Below are 21732 nucleotides of genomic sequence, written 5' to 3'. Positions count from 1 at the left end.
ATTTTAGGGCTTGGGTTTCTGGCTCCCTACTTGCTTCTCTGGGTAATTGCCACTCTTTTATTTTCTCAGCTTACTGCTTTTTATATTCTTTCCTGCTTTATGTTCAAGAATATGTTTGAAAAGACATCTGTGAATTGCGTTTTCTAGCTACACAGGGAGCCTGGTAAACTGTTTCTCAACATTGGCCTGTGATGTGGCTTTGGATTTTGGCATCTTTTTTCTGTGACAGTTTCCCTTTTTACTTCACATCAGCCAGCTTCATGCTTTGCTGTGTTCGTGTGGCTCCTTTTCTTTGCTAGCCAAGTTTATTGAGTACTTTAGTGTTGCAAGGAGAGTCAGGCCGCTTGTTCGTCCCGGCTGCCTGGCTAGCTTAGCCCCAAAATAACCACACAGAAACTGTCTTAATTAAATCACTGTTTGGCCCATTAGCTCTAGCTTTTTTTTTTTTTTTGGTTTTTCGAGACAGAGTTTCTCTGTAGCTTTGGTGCCTGTCCTGGAACTAGCTCTTGTAGACCAGGCTGGCCTCGAACTCCCAGAGATCCGCCTGCCTCTGCCTCCCAAGTGCTGGGATTAAAGGCGTGCGCCACCACCGCCTGGCTAGCTCTAGCTTCTTATTAGCTAACTTTTATATTAATTTAACCCATTTATATTAATTTGTATATCGCCAAATGGCAGTTGCTTACCTGCAAAGATTCTAACTGGTGTCTGTCTCAGGCAGAGGATCCATGGTGTCTCTCTGACTCGTTCCTTCTCCCAACATTCAGTTCTGTCTTCCCCGCCTACCTAAGTTCTGTCCTATCAACAGGCCAAGGTGGTTTCTTTATTCATTAACCAAGAAAAGCAACACACAGAGGGGACTCCCACATCACTTCTGATTTTGTTTTTCTTTTGGTGGTACTGTGGATTGGGCTGAGGACCTTGTGCGTGTTAGATGAGCACTTTAACACTTATCTACATCCCTAGTCCTTGTTGTATGCTTCTGAAGTAACTTAGCTTGTATTCAAATAATGTTCAGTTCCTCAGATCAAATTTTTTTTTTTTTTTTTTTGGCGAGGGGGAAGGTGGAGGTGTGGGGGTGGGAGGAACTAGGTTGAAACATAGTTTCTCTGTGTAATAGCCCTGGCTGTCCTGGAACCCTTTGTAGACCAGGCTGACCTCAAATTTACAGAGATCCACCTGCCTCTGCCTCCTAAATGCAGAGGGATTAGAGGCATGGGCCACTACTCCTGGCCAGATCAAGTTTTCTATTCTTTTCTTTCTTTTTAATCACAGCTCCTATCTTTTTTTTTTAGAATTACTTATTTATTTTACGTATTTATGTTCTTGTCTACATGTACATCTGCACACCCAGAAAGGGGCATTAGATCTCATGACAGTTATGAGGTGGTTGTGAGCCACCATGTGGGTGCTGGGAATTGAACTTAGGTCCTTTGGAAGAGTAGCCTGTTCTCTTAAGCACTGAGCCATCTCCCCAGCCCCAAGTTTCTTATTCTTAAGAATCAAACCAGCTTTTATTTTAGTTTTTTTATTTTTCTTATTCTAGGTTTACAACTGAGTACATGTTTGCCTAAATACATTGTGTTTATATCATTCTAAGTGTGATGTGTATAGTTTTCACACATGATTTCATGTATGATCTAGACAGTATAAGAAATCTATGTTTATGTATCTGACTGGCATCTTCTTTGAACCTAGCCATTTGATGAGAGATAGCATCTTACCTTTGGGATGAAGGGACTGTGGTAACTCTGTAAAAAGTGACTTTGAACATTGGGGCTGCTGTGTGTTTTTATTTGACGAAGGCTTGTTTTATTATCATGTCACTCTATGACATTAGTTAATTTTGAGACCAGGCTAGCCTCAAACTTACTATAGCTCAGGATGACCCTGAATTTCTGGTCTGCCTGTTTCCACACAGAATTTTAAGCTTCTACCACCATGCCCAGAGTGTGTAGTGTTGGCATCAAATCCAGGTTTTTTTGTATTTAGGGAAGTACTCTACCAGAAAACTCTGTATCTTTAGCCCAACAAGCTGAGTTTTAATTGTAAAAAATTTAAATCTTAATCACTTTATATAGGTGTCCTGATGTCCAGGCCTCATACCTAACTGAAGGAAGGCTTTCAGTTCCTTTTGTCTCGTCTCCCAGTTGCCAGGATGACAACACTGAGCCAAGAGGAAGATTGCAACTCAGCTTTCAGGGTGATGAGTAAGTTCTTGCCTTCATTTACACTCTGGTAAAGCTACCCTTGGTCCAGGGGGAAACGTATGACGTCGTCTTTGACTACTACTTTGCACCTGTAAGAGCCTTCCTTTTAATCTTTTAATTACATTTTTGGCTTTTAAATATTTTTTTTTTCTGACTGTAAATGAAACATACTCATTGAAAAAAGTAAAAAATATAGTTATTAGGAAAGTCATCAGGGTCTATTATCTATTAACTAAAGAAGAGACACTGATTACATTTTCTTTTCTTTTTTTTTTTTTTTTTTTTGGTTCTTCAAGACAGAATTTTCTGTGCAACCCTGGCTATCCTAGAACTTGCTCTGTAGACCAGGCTGGACTTGAACTCATATCTACCTGCCTCTGCCTCCTGAGTGCTGGGATTAAAGACACATATGTGGTGGTCAGAGGACACCTTAGTTCTCTCTTTCCACTATATTGGTCCCAGGAAATAAAGTTTGGTGACAAATAACCTTTGTCTATTGAGCCATCTTGCTAGCTTAGTATTATATTTGATCTTTCATTTTTAGAGGTAAAAATAATTTATACATTTATATATATGAACTGTAGAAAATCTAGAAATCTCTCAAACTAAAACTAACTTGAAGTTCTTGATGGTATTAATATAGACAGTTTTAAGGTTTTCTGCTTGATTCTAAGTATTGCTGAGGCTTAATGTGCTGAGACATAGTCAGTGCTTTGCCTCTTAATATATGATTACCTTTGTATAGAAATATTTTTCTTTACTTTTTTTTTGTCTATATTGGGTTTCATGGTGTCTCTTCCTCAAGAGGGCACCAGATCTCGTAGAGGGTTGTGAGCAACCATGTGGTTGTTGGGAATTGAACTCAGGACCTTTAGATGAATAGGCAGTGCTCTTAATCGCTGAGCCATCACTCCAGCTGAAGTATTTTCTTTTCTTTTTAGAAGTTATTTATTTCTTTATTTATTTGATACTTTTGTTTCATTTGTAGTATTTTTTTACTTCTGCTCTTTTTTTGTGGGGTTTGAGACAGGGTTTCTCTGTGTAGCCCTGACTGGCCTTGAACTCACTGAGATCTGCCAGCCTTTGCCCACTGAGTGCTGGGATTAAAGGTATGCATCACCACTGCCCAACTGCCCCTGCCCTTTTTTAATGAGGTGAGATTTCCCTGTATTATCTATGAGTGTGCTTTGGTTTAAGCTAGAGGTATTTAATATATGGCAGCACTAATAAAGGGATAGAGGAAAAATAGGAAGTAAATTGTAGGCAAAGGTGTGTGGAAGCATTGCAGGACTCTTTAACTTAAAGCGTAAGGTTTCAGTGCTCTTTTTGTTGAACCCCTGACTCTGTTTAAGCTTGGTCCTTGGTCTCTGTCAAATGGTGTGTTTGTTGCACTTTGGGATTTGTCCCTGTGGGTCTTTCTGATTCCTTTCCTGCTGTGGGGAGCTGCTGTAGACCCACAAGCTAGAAGTTGATTGGAAGGAGAATTACTGTTAGCATGAACTGTTTCATCTGCATGAGAAATTGTAGAAGCAAGTAGAAAGTCAGGTATGAGACAGAAGTGGGAATAGGGTTAAACCTGTCAAATCTTCACTTTCTAGGTGTGGTGGCGTAATGTAATTCCACAGTATAACTCCGTAGAATAATTCCCTACTCTCATCTCAGCATGTGGGGGTAGAGTGTGCTGACATACCATCATTCCATACTGTAATACTAGCACTTGGGTTAGAAGAAGCAATATCAAAAGTCCAGGACAGCCAGGTTTACATGCAAATTCTAGGGCAACCAAGACCCCAGTGAGAGTCAATAACAAAAGCAAAACAACTGTAAAAACCTTTATTAACTCAAAGGTTTGCTGTTTTGGCAAGCATGCTATTCTAGTGTCTGTAAGTATAACTCAGTTTTAGAAAGCTGGCCTTTTTTCTTGACGTATTTATGTGATAGAGAAAGGGTTTTTCTCTGGAGAGGCAGAGTAGCAGAGAGACACTGTCCTTGGAGCTGATGGACTCTGCCACGGGACCCCACATTCTTATCTTGTCCCTGGAATGTATTTCCAGTTTGATTTCTTGGCTGAGCTCAGTTTTTATTTCACTGTGTATATCTATTTTTCTTTTTGAAAGATGAGGTGCTGTACTGGTTGATAGACATTTTTTTTAAAAAATATTTTTATTATGTACACAATATTCTGTTTGCATGTATGCCTGCAGGCCAGAAGAGGGCACCAGACCTCATTACAGATGGTTGTGAAACACCATGTGGTTGCTGGGAATTGAACTCAGGACCTTTGGAAGAGCAGGCAATGCTCTTAACCACTGAGCCATCTCTCCAGCCCTTAATAGACATTTTGTAGATTTACCCAAGGTAACTAACATTTTGTCATAATTCTCCTCCCTCAAAAAGTTCTGCCTCAAGGAAAAAGAGCTACATAGAAAACCCACATTTGTCGCTGGCTCTCATGAAACCAAGAACAGAAGAGAAGCAAGCTAACACTACAACATCTGTTCAGTGTCAGCGTCTTTTGGATGAAGTTTCCCCTCTGGAACAAATACCGGGTATGAAGTGTTCATAATTATTTCATGTATACATTTTAATAGATTTAATTTCCCTGTCCTTTGCTGGATGTCAGTTTTATTTTCTGTCCTGTGATAAACAGACATCTTTTCTTTGCCCTGGAAACCATGCTGTTAATAGGCACAGCATGCTTCTGTTTAGAACAAAGAGTGCATTCCTGGTACTTTTCACTTTTCTTCCACCAACCTAAACTTATTTTTGTATTAATATAATTCTAAAATAAATTGTTGTTTATAATTTTGAAATATTCAAAAGTGAGTCATTTAAATTTTTTTGTTTATTTAATAATGTGATTATTTTTATTTTTTAAATTTTTAAAAAGAGTTACTTATTCTTTTCTTTTATATTACATTCCAACCACAGTTTCCTCTCCTCCTTTAAAAATTTATTTTAGGGGCTGGAGAGATGGCTCAGTGGTTAAGAGCATTGCCTGCTCTTCCAAAGGTCCTGAGTTCAATTCCCAGCAACCACATGGTGGTTCACAACCATCTGTAAAGAGGTGTGGTGCCCTCTTCTGGCCTTCAGGCATACACACAGACAGAATATTGTATATATAATAAATAAATAAAAAAAAATTTTATTTTAAAGTAGATGTTTAAATGATGGTAGAGATGGAAAATGGTGGTGGGGTGTGGTGGTACACATCTTTAGTTCTCCCAGTATGAGGAAGAAGAGGCAGGGGAATCTCTGAGTTTGAGGTCAGATGAGTCTACAAGTTCCAGAACAGCCAGAAGTACATAGTGAGACACTGTCTCTAAAAAGATAAGAAAACAAACAACCATAACCACCCTCCCCCAAACAAAAAAGAAGAAAGAAAATGGACTCAAAACATTATTATAGATTTATCATATATATATTAAACAAGCTGTTTATTTGTAACAAATGTCTGGAAACCGTAAGTAGTGAAAGGCTTTATTGTAGTTTCTGTGACCTCGGTCCATGTGTGGCTGGTTGCATCGCTGTGGGCCTGACAAGATGATTGTTGTGGTGGGAGTATATGTACTGTGGAGCCAAACCCCTGACTCCAGGTCAGGGAGCAGGGACAGTTCTAACTCAGGGCCTCACACATGCTTAGGGAGCACTGGCAATGGAGCTATACTCCAGTACTATTTATTATGGCTCTCTCTGATATTGTAAAATTTCTGTTGTTATATATTTTAGACTACATCTGTAAATGTGCTAACCTTTTATTGTATGATCAATAGTGCTGTTATCAGTTGGTAAACTTACTTACTTTATGTGCTAGCAAGGCAGCCAGTGTTGATGTGCTTGAATTGAGGTTTGAAGATCATTTGTTTTATCCTGTGCAGTCATGCTTGTTGAAATAAGGGCAGCCTGTCATTTAGAACTCATTTCTGTATTTGGGCTTGTCTGCTGGCTTATGTGGATGTCATTTCTCTCCCCTTTCCTAAATCTCTTACTACGAAAACGTTAGCTTTACAGTTGATTAGATTGATGTTCAGGTTTCATGGCACGTGTGTAATTTTATGATACCCCATCCTAATAGTTTTAAAAGTTTAGCTGACCAGTGATGGATTCCTGTGTTATCATCTGAACATGCATCTATTCTGTTTCGAGCTAAAGGAAATGTTTAGTTCGTTTATTTGTTGCTTTTAAGTATGATTGAAAAATAATCTGATCCCTCGATTTTTGTTTTTTCTTAAATAGACTCAGCTCTTGATTTTCACTTAAAGTCATGTATGAATAATCAAGATCACAAGGTAAATTTTTATATATTTGTTATCAATGTCTGGAGTGCTGTAATAGAGTAGAAGTTTGTATTTCTCTCTCTCTCTCACACACACACATACACACACACACTGTACATAACAGAACTTTTGTAGCAAAATTGCAAATCTAGCTATGCTTGGTGTTATATCCCTATATTCCTAGCACTTGGGAGACTACCTGGAGGATTGCCGTGAATCTGAGGCCAGCAGGGCTGGATGGGAAGTCTTTTGTGTCTTAGTTCCCTTTCCTGTTGCTGCAGTGAACACCTGGTGAAAACAGAAAGGGTTTACTTTAGTTCACAATTCCACATCACTGCCGTCATAGCTGGGAATTCACAGCAGCAGCTTGAGTGAACTGGTTCTATGAAATCCATAATCAGAACAGAGAACAGTGCATGCATACATGGCCAGGTTTAGATTGCTTTCTCTCCTCTTTTTTTTTTTGCCATCTCTCTGTAGTAGTGGCTATCCTGGAACTTGATATGTAGAGCAGGTTGGCCTTGAACTCACAGAGATCTGTCTGCCTTTGCCCATCGAGGGCTGGGATTAAAGGCCTGTGCTACCAAGCCTGGAGTCTCTCCACTCTTATATAACCTTGGATTCCCTACTTAGGGAATGATGCCACCTACAGCAGGTGGGTCTTTTCACCTTAATTCATGTAATCACAGAAAGCCCAGAGAGTTATCTCTTAAGTGATTCTAACTTCTACCAAGTTGAAACACTATCCATCACCTTCTGTTGAAAAAACAAAGGTGGGGTGGTTTAGCTCTAGTAATAAGGAGATTCAAAGGTAGTTCTACCTGGAGGTGGTGGTGCTTGCCTTTGATCTCAGCACTTGGTCTCTTAGTTTAAGACCAGCTTGTTCTACATAGTGAGTTTCAAGCCAGCCACATAGTGAGACCTTGTCTCAAAAAAATAATAAAATAAAATGAAAGTTGTTCTGGCACCAACTTGTGCATTATATATGTATTGGATTAGATGAGTCCTGTCCTGTATAAATATAAAATCACATGGACATACAATGTTCTTAATCTTGAAATTAGGTTAATTTTGCAATTAACTCTTAAGTTGGTATCTGTTGCTTTTTAATATATATTAAATACAGGTGTGAAGCTGGGCGGTGGTGGCGCACGCCTTTAATCCCAGCACTCAGGAGGCAGAGGCAGGCGGATCTCTGAATTCGAGGCCAGCCTGGTCTACAAGAGCTAGTTCCATGACAGGAACCAAAAGCTACGGAGAAACCCTGTCTCGAAAATCAAATCAAAACAAAACAAAACAAAAAAACCAAACAACAAAAAGCTAGTGTGTGAAATAAATGACGCAAGAAAGTGTTAAATTTTTATTCTGGGCCTTAACTGTTTTTAGTAAGTTGCTTATGCCCTTTAATGCTAGGTTTTGGGGTTGGGAGGAAGAGAAATAAGTAGTTCTAAAAAATGATAGGAAAGATTGCTTGGATCAGGATTACTTACTCCAGCTTTCTTAGTGCATTCACTCCCTGTAGCAGACTTTATTGCCTGAATTTATTTGTGTAGTTTATTAACTATGTTACTTGATTTGTAAGCTACGGAGGCAGTTTGGTAGGGCCCTACATTTGAAGGTGGGTCAGTATAGGGAAGTAGAGTAGGGCAAGAAGGGAAGTTACTAGTCTACGCAAAGCCCAAATTCTTCATTGACTGACCTGTAGTTTTCACTTATTAACTGTCTTTTTTGATGCCCTATATATAACATTTGTTTCCTTTTAGACTATCATGCCTGATGCTGGGAAACATCTTGAAGACAAGGCTCCAAACAGTGATTTCAGCCACATCAGCTTATTAGAAAATGAGAAACTTTTAACACTGACAAACCTGGGAGATACCTCTGGTACTATAGAATGGCTGTTTTCTGCCTTTCCTTTGCCACTTGACTTTTTGTCTGTACTGTAGTATTCATTAGACTTTGGCAGGTTATTTTCCCCCTTGTCTTTTCCTTCTCCCTTTAACAAGGCTCTGTTCACGATCTGAGTGGCAGGGTTTATTTTTAATTTTTAATTTCTTTTGAGACAGGGTCTCACTGTGGAGGCTGGTCTAGAATTCCATAGGTAGATCAGGCTGTTCATAAATTCACCACCGATCTGCCTGCCTCTGCCTCCTAAGTGTTGGCATTAAAGCTACCATACCCAACATTATTTTTATTTTTATTTAATTTTTGACTGAAAAGGTCTTGTTTTATAGCTCACACTATCTTTGAGCTCTTGATCTTTCTGCTTCACAGAAAACTATCCGTCGATCTCTCTTTTTCTCTCTCTTGATCTCTTGCTCTCTTACTTTCTCTCTTTGCCTTCTTGTTTTTTTCTTTTCTTCTGTGGTCTTGGGTCTTAAATGCTGGACCTCCCCTACATGTTAGACAGATACTCTGCCACTGAATTATATCCTAAACCCCAATGTCTCCGCTTTCTTTTTTGAGATAGACTCACGTAGCTATAACTGTCCTGAAACTTGCTCTATAGACTGGGGTGGCCTCGAGTTTGCTATCATTTTTTTTGTTCCTGCCTCCTAAATGTTAGGAACTTATAGGTATACACTAGCTCACTTGGCTTTATGATAGTTTCTTATTCTAAGCATAAAAACAGCTACCTAGTTGGTATGTCGTCCACTGCCTTGTTTGTTTTATCAGCCTTTGTGATTAAACATTATGTGTAAATTCAGTTGCTCCTCAAAAACCTATTGTGTTTTTCATTCTACTTTATCAATAGATGATGATATTAATGATGAAGAATTTTATGATGATCATCTAGAAGCATATTTTGAACAACTGGCTGTTCCAGGGATGTTATATGAAGCAGGACAGGAGTCACCAGAAAATGTTTTCAAGTTACCTGTAAGTGATTTCAGTCAAGTACATCTAGTCTTTCTTGTTTTTTTTTTTTTTTTTTTTTGTTCAGCATTGTAAATTACTGTCTGTCTTGTTAGTTTTTTTTTTTTATGTTGCTGTTTTGTTTTGAGGTCTAGTTTTATGTAGACTATGCTGGCTTCCAACATCACTGTGGAGCTGAGGATGACCTTGAACATCTCATCCATCCACCTCTAACCTTCCAGTTGCTAGGATTAGAATTGTGCGCTACTACACCTGGTTAATTTCATGTTAACATTAAACTTAAGCCTGTGGTTTTCTGTGGACTTAAAATTGATGAAAAGTTTGATTTTTCTCTGCCTCGTTTCTCTTATTTTTCAATCAACCAAGAAAGTAAAAAGGAAGTTAAGAATTCCAGTACTTGGGAAGCTGATTTAGAAAGATTAGGATTTCAAAGTCAGCCTGGGTTACATGCAAGAAGGCAAGAAAATAAAGAAATAGTAATCAGTGGACATCCTTTTTTTGCATTGAGCAGTTAACATCTTGTTGCCATAGCATTTTTTCTCCCTCTGAATCATTTGAAAATAAATTGCATATGATTTGTGACTATACACTAGAATTTATCACCAATGACTAAGAGGTATTTCCCCACATAATCACAATGCTATTAATCTTTCTTAGATGCAGTAGTTTAAAATTAAAATATTTTGTGTATGGGTGTTTTGCCTACATGTATGTATGTCTTTGGATTATTTGCATGCCTGGTACCCTCAGAGGCTAGAATAGGGTGTCAGATCCCTTGGGACTGTGGTTGCAGATGATTATGAGCCACTATGTGGGTTCTAGAGCCAAACACAAATTCTTTAGAATACAGTCAGTGGTCTCTGTAATTGGATATTTCCTGTCCCTACTGCTTGGTCCCAAATAACTTGGAGGCTTAATATTACTTGTAAATGCTTGGCTGATAGCTCAGGCTTGTTACTAGCTAACTCTTATATTTGGAGCAACCAATTTATTTCTTTTTTTTAAAGAAAATAATTTATGTAATTTTATTTTATGTGTATTGATGTGAAGATACCGGGTCCCCTGGAGCTGGAATTGCAGACAGTTGTTAGCTGCCATGTGGGTGCTGGGAATTGAACCTGGGTTCTCTGGAAGAACAGCCTATGCTCTTAACTGCTCAGCCATCTCTCCATTCCAAATTAACCCATTTCTATTAATATGTATATTACATGCGGCTCATTTCTACATGTCCTCTCCCTGACTCTGCCTTCCTTTTCCCCATCATTCTCAGTTTGATTTTCCTGCCTAACTTCCTGCCCAGCTACTGGCCTGCCATTTTTTCACATCAGTTCTTAACCATTCTCCAGTGCCTGATACATTATTTTTGATTAATGTCCATATTCAAACTTGCCCCGTTATCTCTAAAATATTCTTTATTTTTCACTGTTTATGATTCATAATTTAATCAAAGGTTATATGGCCAGTAGTTGTTGGTTTTTTATAGTAACTTGCAATTCTTTTTTTTTTTTGGTTTTTCGAGACAGGGTTTCTCTGTGGCTTTGGAGCCTGTCCTGGAACTAGCTCTGTAGACCAGGCTGGTCTCGAACTCACAGAGATCCGCCTACCTCTGCCTCCCGAGTGCTGGGATTAAAGGCGTGCGCCACCATCGCCCGGCTTTGCAATTCTTTTATACATAAAGCAGTTTATAAAATTTAGGCTCTTTGTTTTGTAGAATGACCCATAATCTGGAAACTTCTGATTACTGTTTCCCCTGATTAGAATAGGTTAAGCATTTGACAAGAATTCTAGTGATGCATTTTTCTCAGGATGAGTTGATTGACATATGTGGTGCTGTGCACTCACTCCTTCACAAGGTAGATGCAGCTGCATTTTCTACTGTTTTTGTGTTTGATGATGTCATTGTTGGTCATATATGTCTGGATGCAGATGCAATTTTTTATGATTAAATCATCTGTGCGATGACATCCTGTCCCCAGCAAGTCTTGATGAACTGGTGGTAGTTTAATTGCTAAAGCCTTTTGGAATAAAGTATTAATTACACTAGTGCTTGGCATTTTTTTCCCTTATTTTTCCTTATTTTCTAACTGCATCCTTTAGTAAAGCAGAATTCTGTTCTCAATATTTTCTTCAAAATGTTCTTTTTTAATTTAAAAGAGGATATTTTCTTAACAGGCAAATGGAAACAATATCTTAAACTGTGAGTTCCAATTAGAAAATAACAGCTCTCTGGTTTCCCATGGTACATATACTTCAGGAAGTTCTGGAACAACTCACAGAGACTCTGAGGAAGGTCGTGGTTGTCTTCTGGGGACCAGTAAGTGTTGAAGTATGATTTGTTTGAGGCAAGGTTTTATATAGTAACCTAGGCTGGCCTGGATCTTACTGTGTATTCCAGATGGACTTTAGCTTATTGCAGTCTTGCAGCCTTAGCCTACTGATTACTGAAATTTCAGGCGTGAGCTATTCTTTCTGGATCTTTGTTCTCAAATTTGGGTTTGAGTTTATCTTTTTATAAAAAAAAAAAATCGTTGTTATGATTTGTTATCAGATAACTTTTATTTTCCCTTCAAATCTTCAGCCTAAAAACTTTGAGAGGAGTTTTTTAATACCTGAGCAGAAGGTCAGCCACCTTCTACACAAGAAATATTTTGGTACTGCTAGAAATACAGTAGTATGTTCTTGGATTGGCCATTTTAAATGGTTGCATGCTGTTCAGACATTTGAGAATCAGAAATCATCTTTCTAATTTACTAAATTTGTCATATAAATACTAAGTATTAAGTTAAAAAGAATTATTGCATTAGACTTCCTAAACTTTGACATTGTTCCATTTAACTTTTTTCTTTATTTTTAGGTGGCTATGCAGGTATTGTAGATAATATAAAGCAGGTAGATAATGTGTTGCCAGTTTATTCTTATACCTGGAGAACTGAGGAGGGGGCACCCAGTTTGATGGATGTTGTTCCAGATCAAAGTAGAGTAAGTTAATGAGCATTTTATTTCAACTTCTAAGGAGTCTTTCATGCTTGTAAGATATTAAACTTTCAAAACAAACTATCATTGTTAGCCTCTGAAAAATACAGAAAAATACAAAAATTACTACTTATATGATTTGTGTTTGATTGAATGTATTTTTGGTATTGCTAAAATAAGCAATTATATACATTTTCTTAGATTTAAACATCTGATGTCATGCATGTAGGTGATTTATAAAGTACTTTAATCTAATCAGGTGTGGTGGTCTGTGCATCGAATTCCAGCACTGGGGTGGAGGCAAAAGAGTTTAAACTTCAAGGTCAACTAAGCTATATAGCTGAGTTCATACCAGTCTGGGATACTCGGGAACCTGTCTCGGAACAAATAAGAAAAAAAAAAAAAAAAAACCAACCAACCAAACAAACAAACAAAAAAACACTACCAAAACAATCATTATTTTTTACTTTGCTCAAGCATGTTTCCTTTTCTTGTGTTAGACCTTTCTCTTTGTTCTGATGCCACCTGGTTTTTCCTGTCCTGAATCGTTGTAGCCATTTCTGACTCCTACCTTTTTGTGTGGATCTCGTTTTTAGTCCTGGGTGTCAGTCTAGCTTAGCTCCCCTGCTGCCTTCCCTCACTTGACTGAGATAGTCTTTACAGTCTAAGTCTTGGCCTGGGAGGAGCAGCTGATGAAAGGAGGGATTGTTTTGGACAGTGAGTGGTTTTAGGAGATGCAGTCCATTGCTGGAAGACTTTTGCTTGTTTGTTTTCAAGATCTATAGTCCTGGCTGTTCTGGAAGTCTCTCAGTAGACCAACTGGCCTTGAACTCAGAGATCCACCTGCTAAAACCCCTGAATCTTGAGTACTTTCGTCCTGGGTTTTTAAACCTTCTTTGTTTGAGACTTTCAGATAGTGTATTGGCAAGATAATATGTCCTTTAAAGAGACAGAAAAGCTTTTGGATTCTACTAGAGCTAGCGTCAGCATTGGACCCAGTTGATGAGGCCCAGTAGTATCTGTCAGTCCATGAACATCCCCTCCTCTTTTTTTTTAAATTACAATAACTGAGTTGAGAACACTCAGATTAGTATCTATAATGCATCTGCTGATAGACTTGAGCATAACCACATTTTTAATTTTGGTTTTGGTAAATTGCTTAACTTTGGCTCATACATAGTTCAGGATATACTGAGTACTGTATAGACTGTTTACTAATATAATAAGCATGTTTTAGCAGTTGCACTGCTTTCTCCATTAAGTGTTAAAATGAGTGTGAAAAACAGAACTTACTGTTGTTTCCTTAATAATTTTTTAAAGGAATGTGCAGGAGAGGCTGTTCTGGGGAAAGAGCTGCGCAATGTGGATGAGACACTCAGCCCTCATGCCCGAGAGGCCATTCTGGGGGAGAAGCCGTGCACTGTGGATGAGACACCCAGCCCTCATGCCCGAGAGGCCGTTCTGGGGGAGAAGCCGTGCACTGTGGATGAGACACCCAGCCTTCATGCCCGAGAGGCTGTTCTTGGGGAGAAGCCGTGCACTGTGGATGAGACACCCAGTCCTCATGCCCGAGAGGCTGTTCTGGGGGAGAAGCCGTGCACTGTGGATGAGACACCCAGCCCTCATGCCCGAGAGGCTGTTCTGGGGGAGAAGCCGTGCACTGTGGATGAGACACCCAGTCCTCCTTATCGTCACAGTACAGGTGGCTTTGACCTGGCTGACTCCAGAAAACGGGATTCAGAGTCTCCTCATCAAAACAAGCATTTGGCTTCAAATTTAGAAACAGCTTTGAATGTGGATAGATGCTTAAACACAGAGACTCCTTCAGTGTTCATTCAGAAAGGTGGGAGTGTTTTATCTTTGAAGACTAATGGAGACGATGGAATTAATTCTCCTGACACTCTGTGGTCACCAACTTGTGAAAGGAGAGCATGTGAATTTTATGAGTCTGTTACAAAGCCTAATGACCGTAAGTGAACTATTTCATCAAAAATAGAATTTAAGAAGTGTATAAGATGTTTATATATTTAGAATAGACTGATCTTCCATGTAGAACTCTGGAACATTTTAATATTTTCATGGATTTTAAAAATATTACCTAAGAGAAGTTATTCCTTAACTTTGTTTTTCCACGATACGGTTTCTCTGTGTAGCATTGGAGCCTGTCCTGGTACTCGCTGAGACCAGGCCGGCCTCGAACTCAGAGATTTGCCTGCCTCTGCCTCCCAAGTGCTGGCATTAAAGGTGCGTGCCACCACTGCCTGGCTCTTTAACATTAATATTATTATTATTTCCTACAGTACGTTCCAACTGCAGCCTTCCCTTCCTCCACTTCTCCCAGTCCTGTTCCCCTTCCTCCCTATTTCCTCTTCCCTAGATTTACTGCTCCTCCATTTCCCTTTAGAAAAGAGCAGGCCTCCCAAGGACACCAATATACAATAAGATATAACAATGTACGGCATAACAGTCTACAATAAGACTAAGCACAAACCCTCATCACAGCTGGACGAGGTAACCCAGTAGGAGGAAAAGGGTCCCTAGAGCGGGCAAAATAGTCAGAGACATCTCCACTGCTCTTCTTAGGAATCCCACAAAACCCAGGTTCAACAGCCATTTAATACATCCTGGTCACATTCCTCCCCACCCAGTCCTCATCTCATTGATGTCTTTTGTATGTTTGTTTTTGCTTTGTGTCCCATGTAGTTTAACTAGAGCCAGGGTACATTTTCCTTTTCCCTTCAAGACGGGCTTTCTCAGGGTTTTTTCCCTAGCTGTCCTGGAACTCACTTTGTAGACCAGGTTGGCCTCGAACTCAGTGCTGGGATTAAAGGCGTGTGCCACTACCACCTCGTTAGTGTGTTAGTTCTCTTGGTAAGACAGGACCCTATGAGTTCCTCCTCAGGTTATTAGGGATTTTAAAGATTTTTAAAATAATACTACTATTGCATGATTGTTGCTCAGAAATAATAATGTTAAACAGACATCTAGTGCAAATATACTTTTTTAAAAAAATGATTTTATTATGTATACAGTGTTCTGCCTACATGCCAGAAAAGGGCACCCGATCTCATTATAGATGATTGTGAACTACCATGTGGTTGCTGGAAACTGAACTCAGGACCTCTGGATGAGCTGCCAGTGCCCTTAACCACTGAGCCATCTCTCCAGCCCCAAAAATGTACTTTTCTGAGTCTTTTTTCCTATTATGTCGCATCCTCCATTATAGACTTTTGGGTAAGCTTCGCTTGTTGCCATCAAAAAGATATTTTTCTTTTTTGGAAATGGATTTTCTTTTTTCTACCCCATTTGAACAGACTTCAGCACAATTGTTAAGTATGTTAATTGTTACACGCATCATTCAATGGTTTTGGAATTTACTTTTTTAGAAGCAGATCTCTCACAGAACATAGTCTACCAAAATGAGGATGGCAAATGGGTCACTGACCTTGCCTACTACACATCTTTTACTGATCAACAAGATTTACAGATGTCTCCAAATAATGAAACGAATGAAGACTTCAGATCTGGTAGTAAGTATGTGGACAACCAAGTTTATTGTGCCAGATTCATGGTTTATGATGATGTTTTGAGACTAGTCAGCTTGTATTGGTCAGTCATATAAAGTTCCTTCTGAATTATAATTTTTGCATTCTGGAAATTCTTTAATGCAAAGGATATTGAAAGCAGTTACAAGGCTTGGTGGAAAGAAACAAAGGATGCGGTTTTACGTTACTCCTGTCTGTTGTTCTAACAAGTAAACATTTAGGGGAAAGACACGACTGCTTTAGTGTTTAACCAGTGAAAAATTCAGGTGACAAATGAGATTATTGTCTTAGATTAGTTAATAGTTAGGTTTATGTTTTTCTAAAAATACGAAATTCTTCTTCCTTAATGTTCATGGCTGATTTTTGAGAAGCAGAAAAGGCAACACTAGAGTATTGGAGATAATTAATTGAGAAATCCCTTAGGAAAAGCATTTTGAAATAAGGAGAATTTTGAGGTGTCAATCCAATACTTTTTATTTTTTTATTTTAATTTTTATTTTATTTTTTAAAGATTTATTTATTTATGCAACATTCTGCCTCGATGTATGCCCGCACGTAAGAACATGGCGCCAGATCTCAGTACAGATGGTTGTGAGCCACCATGTGGTTGCTGGGAATTGAACTCAGGACCTCTGGAAAGAGCATCCAGTGCTCTTAACCTCTGAGCCATCTCACCAGCCCAATCCAATACTTTTTAAACACTGTGCAGTGGTTAACTCATATAAACAAATTAAGGTTCTTCTGTGTTTTCTTTCTATGGGCTGAGTTTCCTACTTGCCTTTTCTTGACTGAGATTTGGTTGGTTGATGCTTTCACATTTTACTATAGTGTTTTTAGCTTCTTTTGAGTTGTAGGTCCACAGAAACGTGTCTGTGTAGATTGTACTATTTTGCATTTAATTTTGGGGGCTTTGTTGTTCTTTTGATGTTCAGTCATAGGTCCTCTGTTATGGTGATTACTTCAGCAGACACATACCCAGTATCATTCTGGCAACAGGAATCCTGAACTGTGTTTGGCTCTTTGGTTTTCCTTACTAGATGTAGAACATACTTAATATAATTATATAGTCATGAGAATGGAAGTTTTGGATACTTAAAAAAATTGTATTTCAGAACTAGAGAGTTGGCCAGTGGATAGAAGTGCTTGCTGTGCCAGCGTGAGGGCCTGAGTTCTGATTCCTAGTATTCATGTAAAAACCGGGGTTGGAAGGTGGTAGGTGGAATCGACTTCTGGCCTCCATACCAGACCAGATACCTGCAGAGGTGCAAACCCCCACACGTATGTGCACCTATTCCGATAATAAAGTGTTTCCTTAGTATTTCATTTCCTTAATTTTTTGGTGTGTTAATATAATATAATTATGTGAACTTGTTCTTTTTTAAGCTGAAGCATTGGATTTAATTGCAAAAGATGAAGAAGAATTCAATAAAGAACATCCCTTTATACAGGTTTGCTATTACTTGTTCTAACCTAGGTTTAATTTTTTTTTCTGGTTTTAATTTAAATTTAGATCAAAAAATCTCCTACCCCAGCAGTTACTATAGAGTTACTTAACTTTTTTTTTTTCACTTTATGGCAACTTTTACTTTTTTGTTCTAAACTACTAGTTGAAAACTGATAATAGTAAAATATATCTTTGGAGGGGAGTGTAGGCTCCTGGCATAGCACTTACTTGGTATGTGAAACCCTGTACTGCATTTCCAGTGCTGTATATAACAGGACTAACAGTAAAACAGTGACTATATTTTTATTTTAAAAAAGGTTTGCATCTATTTATTCTGTGTGTGTCTGTGGTAGGAGTACTCAGGGCCAGCATGTGTGTACATGACACATGTGTGGAGTCAGAGGACAGCCTTGGGATGGTTTTCTCCTTCCACCATGTGTCCTGGTGATCAAGTTCAACGTCTCAGGCTACTAGCCTAATGTTTTCAAAAAGAATCTTTTAAAAAATTATCTTTAGGGGGCTGGAGAGATGGCTCAATGGTTAAGAGCATTGCCTGCTCTTCCCAAGGTCCTGAGTTCAATTCCCGGCAACCACATGGTGGCTCACAACCATCTGTAATGAGGTCTGGTGCCCTCTTCTGGCCTGCAGACATACACACAGACAGAATATTGTATACATAATAAATAAATATTAAAAAAATAAAAATCATCCATAGTCAGTTTAAAAAAAGATAAAAAATTACCTTTAATTACGTGTATGTATGTTTAAGTAGCTACATTTGAGTACAGGTAGCTGCAGAGGCCACAGGTATCAGATTTTGTGGAGCTATAATTGCAGGCAACTATGAGCCACCAGATGTGAGTGCTGGGAGTGGTTTTGGGGTCCTCTGGAGGAATAGTGCACACTCTTAACCACTTACCAATTTCTTTAGCCCCTAAACTTAACTTTAATTTACTTAACATTTACTTAACATCAAAAGTTTTCATGGATACCTCTGTGCTTTTTAAAAATACATTTTATGCATGGTAATTCTCTTTATGCTTAGTAAAGATGTGCATATTCTAACTTGTATCAGTTAGTATTTGATTGAGATAGTGCATATTGCAACATGGATACAAAACTGAGGTATTCTATAGACTTTAGTAGCTGCTCATCCTTATGTTTTATCTAAATGCTTTGGGCCACATTTTGAAAAAAAAATAATTTTTAAGTTTTCTTAGTTCTTTTATTTTTAGCTTTACACATTAGAAGAATAGGGAAGAACCTTGTTGAGGGTAAAAAATGGAATAATAACTTTTTTTTTAGGACGAAAAAATAGATGTTCAGAATACTTCAGCTGCACTTGATGCATCCTGGGTAGCTACAGTTAATTACCATTTGTTGAGAAAATCACTTGGCACGTCAGATTTCGACAAAGACGATGGCAGTTACCTACGTTTGTCACTAGGAGAGTTCTTCGCACAAAGATCAGAAGCTCTTGGTTGCCTTGGTGGTGATAGCAGTGTGAAAAGAGTGAGTATGCAATGTGTTCAAGGACAAGTCACCCGTGTCAGTGTGCGGCTGGACACGGGACATAGGAACACTTGCTGGGAATCAGGACCAGATGGCCACATGTGGTCAACTTCTGGTGAGGGTCCTGTGCCATTGTAGCAGCTTGTAATAAAGGTGTGTGTGTGTGTGTGTGTGTGTGTGTGTGTGTGTGTGTATGTGAGGGGGGGAATATGTGTGTAAGAGAAAGCAAAGAGAACCAAACTTAATTTAGATAAACCACTTTTGCCTTAACTTGGTCACTTTTCTGAAGCTACCCAATGTCTTCATGAGGGCACATTCCTTTTAGACGAAAAGCCTCTGAAAGACCCCACCACTTCACAATACCATGACATTGAGGACCAAACCTCTGTATCATTTTTGGTGGGGGGACCATAGTACCAGGTTTTTTACTTTGAATGTTATGATGGCATAGTTAGAGCATTGCAACTGTAAGACTAGGAACAGACTAGGAACTTCCTAGAATAGTAGTTAAAAGCTTCCATTTTATAATCAGTCAGACCTGACTTCAGTTCTGGTTTTTGCCTTACTAAGTCTATGACACTGAACTGTGTTCTGTGCCTCAATTTCTCCATTTCTAAAGTGTAGTGCTGTTTCATAGGATGTGTAAGATTATACTGTGTTGCTACATATGAAGCAGTTATCACTTGGTCTTGTTAGATGGTTGATTGGTAGGTAGATTTCTAGGATTCATTTATTTCACCATCTTACAAAGATGTTTTCAAATGTTTTGATTTTAAAAAATGTGGTAGGTACAGAGAATTTTGGATTGAAAGCAGTTCATATAGAGGTAGGTACTATAAAGAATAAGAGTAGAAAGCTGCTTCATTGTGCTGTTCAGAATGGTGGCGCACGCCTTTAATCCCAGCACTCGGGAGGCAGAGGCAGGCGGATCTCTGTGAGTTCGAGACCAGCCTGATCTACAGAGCTAGTTCCAGGACAGGCTCCAAAGCCACAGAGAAACCCTGTCTCGAAAAACCAAAAAAAAAAAAAAAAAAAAAATGAATAATGTCTAAGAGGATGACATTGAACTGCATCAAATGGTGAAAAACAGGCAGCCCTCCAGAGATGTAGAGAACCAGTGTTACTGGTAAAGGAAAACCATTTGTGTGAGGCCCAGAGGCAGGTCTCAGAATGGTCCATCAAAGGCAGATAGGACTGGTGTGAGGGGCCAGGGTGAAGGTAGGCATGGTAGGATATTAAGAAATTATAAGTCTTTTAAGTCCAGCACTGGGGAGACTGAGGGTCCCAAATTGAAAGCTAAAGTGAGCTGAGCCATATGAAATTATCTTTAAAAAGTAAATAAATAACAAGGATCTGATCATTCGGGCTTTGCTGTGGGGGTTGGTGGTGTCTCAGATGAACTTCAGGAAGGACTAGGAGGCAGAGAATATCTAGGTCATGTTGTCTAGGTTCAGTTCCATATTGTCACTACCTTTGCCAGAGGCTTGTATGGGGGAAAGCCCTAAAACACAGGAGGAATAGGAGTAGACATAGGCTTAGTAAGGGGGAAGAGAGGTGGTGAAGGCTGGGGACAAGTATGACCTATTATAACATGAAAAGTGCAAGGATTCAAAATTTATTCTACATAGGGAATTTGAGTTACAATAGAATTTTTAAAATTTTACATTGTAGGTGTTTGTTAAAGCTGACTTCACTAAGGGTAAGATGGTAGTAAAATGACTAAGATCCATTTAAAGAAAGAAGGTTTAGAGTCATGGTTTCCCTCCATATTGTGTCTGCACTTTACATCATGCAGGAGTATGGCAGAGGAAACTACCAAAAAGGAAAGGAGAGTTAAATAGGAGAGCAGAGAGGGCAGAGGAGGGAGGGAGAAACAAGGAAGGAAGTGACTGGGGTCCCACTGTTGCCTGTAAACAAAGGCAGAGCTTTTCTTTTATCATGACTGCTCAATCCCAAATAATCACACAAAAGCTTATGTTAATTACAGAATGTTTGGCCTACAGCTCAGGCTAATTATTAACTAGCTCATTAACCCTATTATATTAATCTACATTTGCCACTTGTCTTCAAGGCCCTCTAGCCATCTTGTTCCTCGGGCAACCGCCTTGTGCCTCCCTTGACTCCGCCTCATTTCCTTCCCGTATTTCCAGTTTGGCTTTCCTGCCTAGCCTTACTCTGCCTTGCTATAGGCCAAATCGGCTTTTATTATCAACCAGTGAGAGCAACATGTATTCACAGTGTACAGAAGGATTATGCCACAGCAATCCTTTTCAAGGGAATGCACTTAACAGTACAACTGTCTTCTACTAGGAACCACCTCCTAAAGATTCCATCAGCTTTCATCAGTGACACAGGCTAGTCACTAGGTCCTTAGGATATTGGCCTTTGGGGGGCAAGCCAGATTCAGACTGTGGCACAGTATAATGAAATCACAATTTCTTTTTTTTTTTAATTATATTTATTTATTTATTTATTTATTTATTAAAGATTTCTGTCTCTTCCCCGCCACCTCCTCCCATTTCCCTCCCCCTACCCCAATCAAGTCCCCCTCCCTTGTCAGCCCAAAGAGCAATCAGGGTTCCCTGCCCTGTGGGAAGCCCAAGGAACACCCACGTCCATCCAGGTCTAGTAAGGTGAGCATCCAAACTGCCTAGGCTCCCACAAAGCCAGTACGTGCAGTAGGATCAGAAACCCATTGCCATTGTTCTTGAGTTCTCAGTATCCTCATTGTCCACTATGTTCAGCGAGTCTGGTTTTATCCCAGGCTTTTTCAGACCCAGGCCAGCTGGCCTTGGTGAGTTCCCAATAGAACATCCCCATTGTCTCAGTGTGTGGGTGTACCCCTCGCGGTCCTGAGTTCCTTGCTCGTGCTCTCTCTCCTTCTCCTGATTTGGACC

The 21732-nt window shown here is 39.2% G+C and overlaps 1 protein-coding gene across 2 annotated transcripts in view; it reads left to right on the top strand.

The window, feature by feature from the left end:
- LOC121438782 (nucleoporin SEH1) overlaps positions 1-21732 on the top strand; it is a 107290-nt gene that overhangs the window by 32829 nt on the left and 52729 nt on the right. The window contains exons 11-19 of one of the 2 annotated variants that reach the window (XM_041639206.1): positions 4605-4751; positions 8250-8368; positions 9240-9382; positions 13655-13696; positions 13988-14307; positions 14440-14457; positions 15656-15864; positions 17263-17327; positions 18629-18835. In XM_041639206.1, coding sequence (XP_041495140.1) covers positions 4605-4751; positions 8250-8368; positions 9240-9382; positions 13655-13696; positions 13988-14307; positions 14440-14457; positions 15656-15864; positions 17263-17327; positions 18629-18835 — 1270 coding nt within the window. Of the gene's footprint in view, positions 1-4604; positions 4752-6448; positions 6497-8247; positions 8369-9239; positions 9383-11533; positions 11676-12215; positions 12341-13654; positions 14308-14439; positions 14458-15655; positions 15865-17262; positions 17328-18628; positions 18836-21732 lie in introns of those variants that run through there. The other variant, XM_041639202.1, reaches the window with a different exon arrangement.

This window comes from Microtus oregoni, unplaced genomic scaffold (assembly GCF_018167655.1).
Source record: "Microtus oregoni isolate MIOR12 unplaced genomic scaffold, Mior012 000057F_ref0000458, whole genome shotgun sequence".
Taxonomy (NCBI): domain Eukaryota; kingdom Metazoa; phylum Chordata; class Mammalia; order Rodentia; family Cricetidae; genus Microtus; species Microtus oregoni.
The sequence above is the reverse complement of the archived record's forward strand: the minus strand, read 5'-3'. Positions and strand labels throughout refer to the sequence as shown.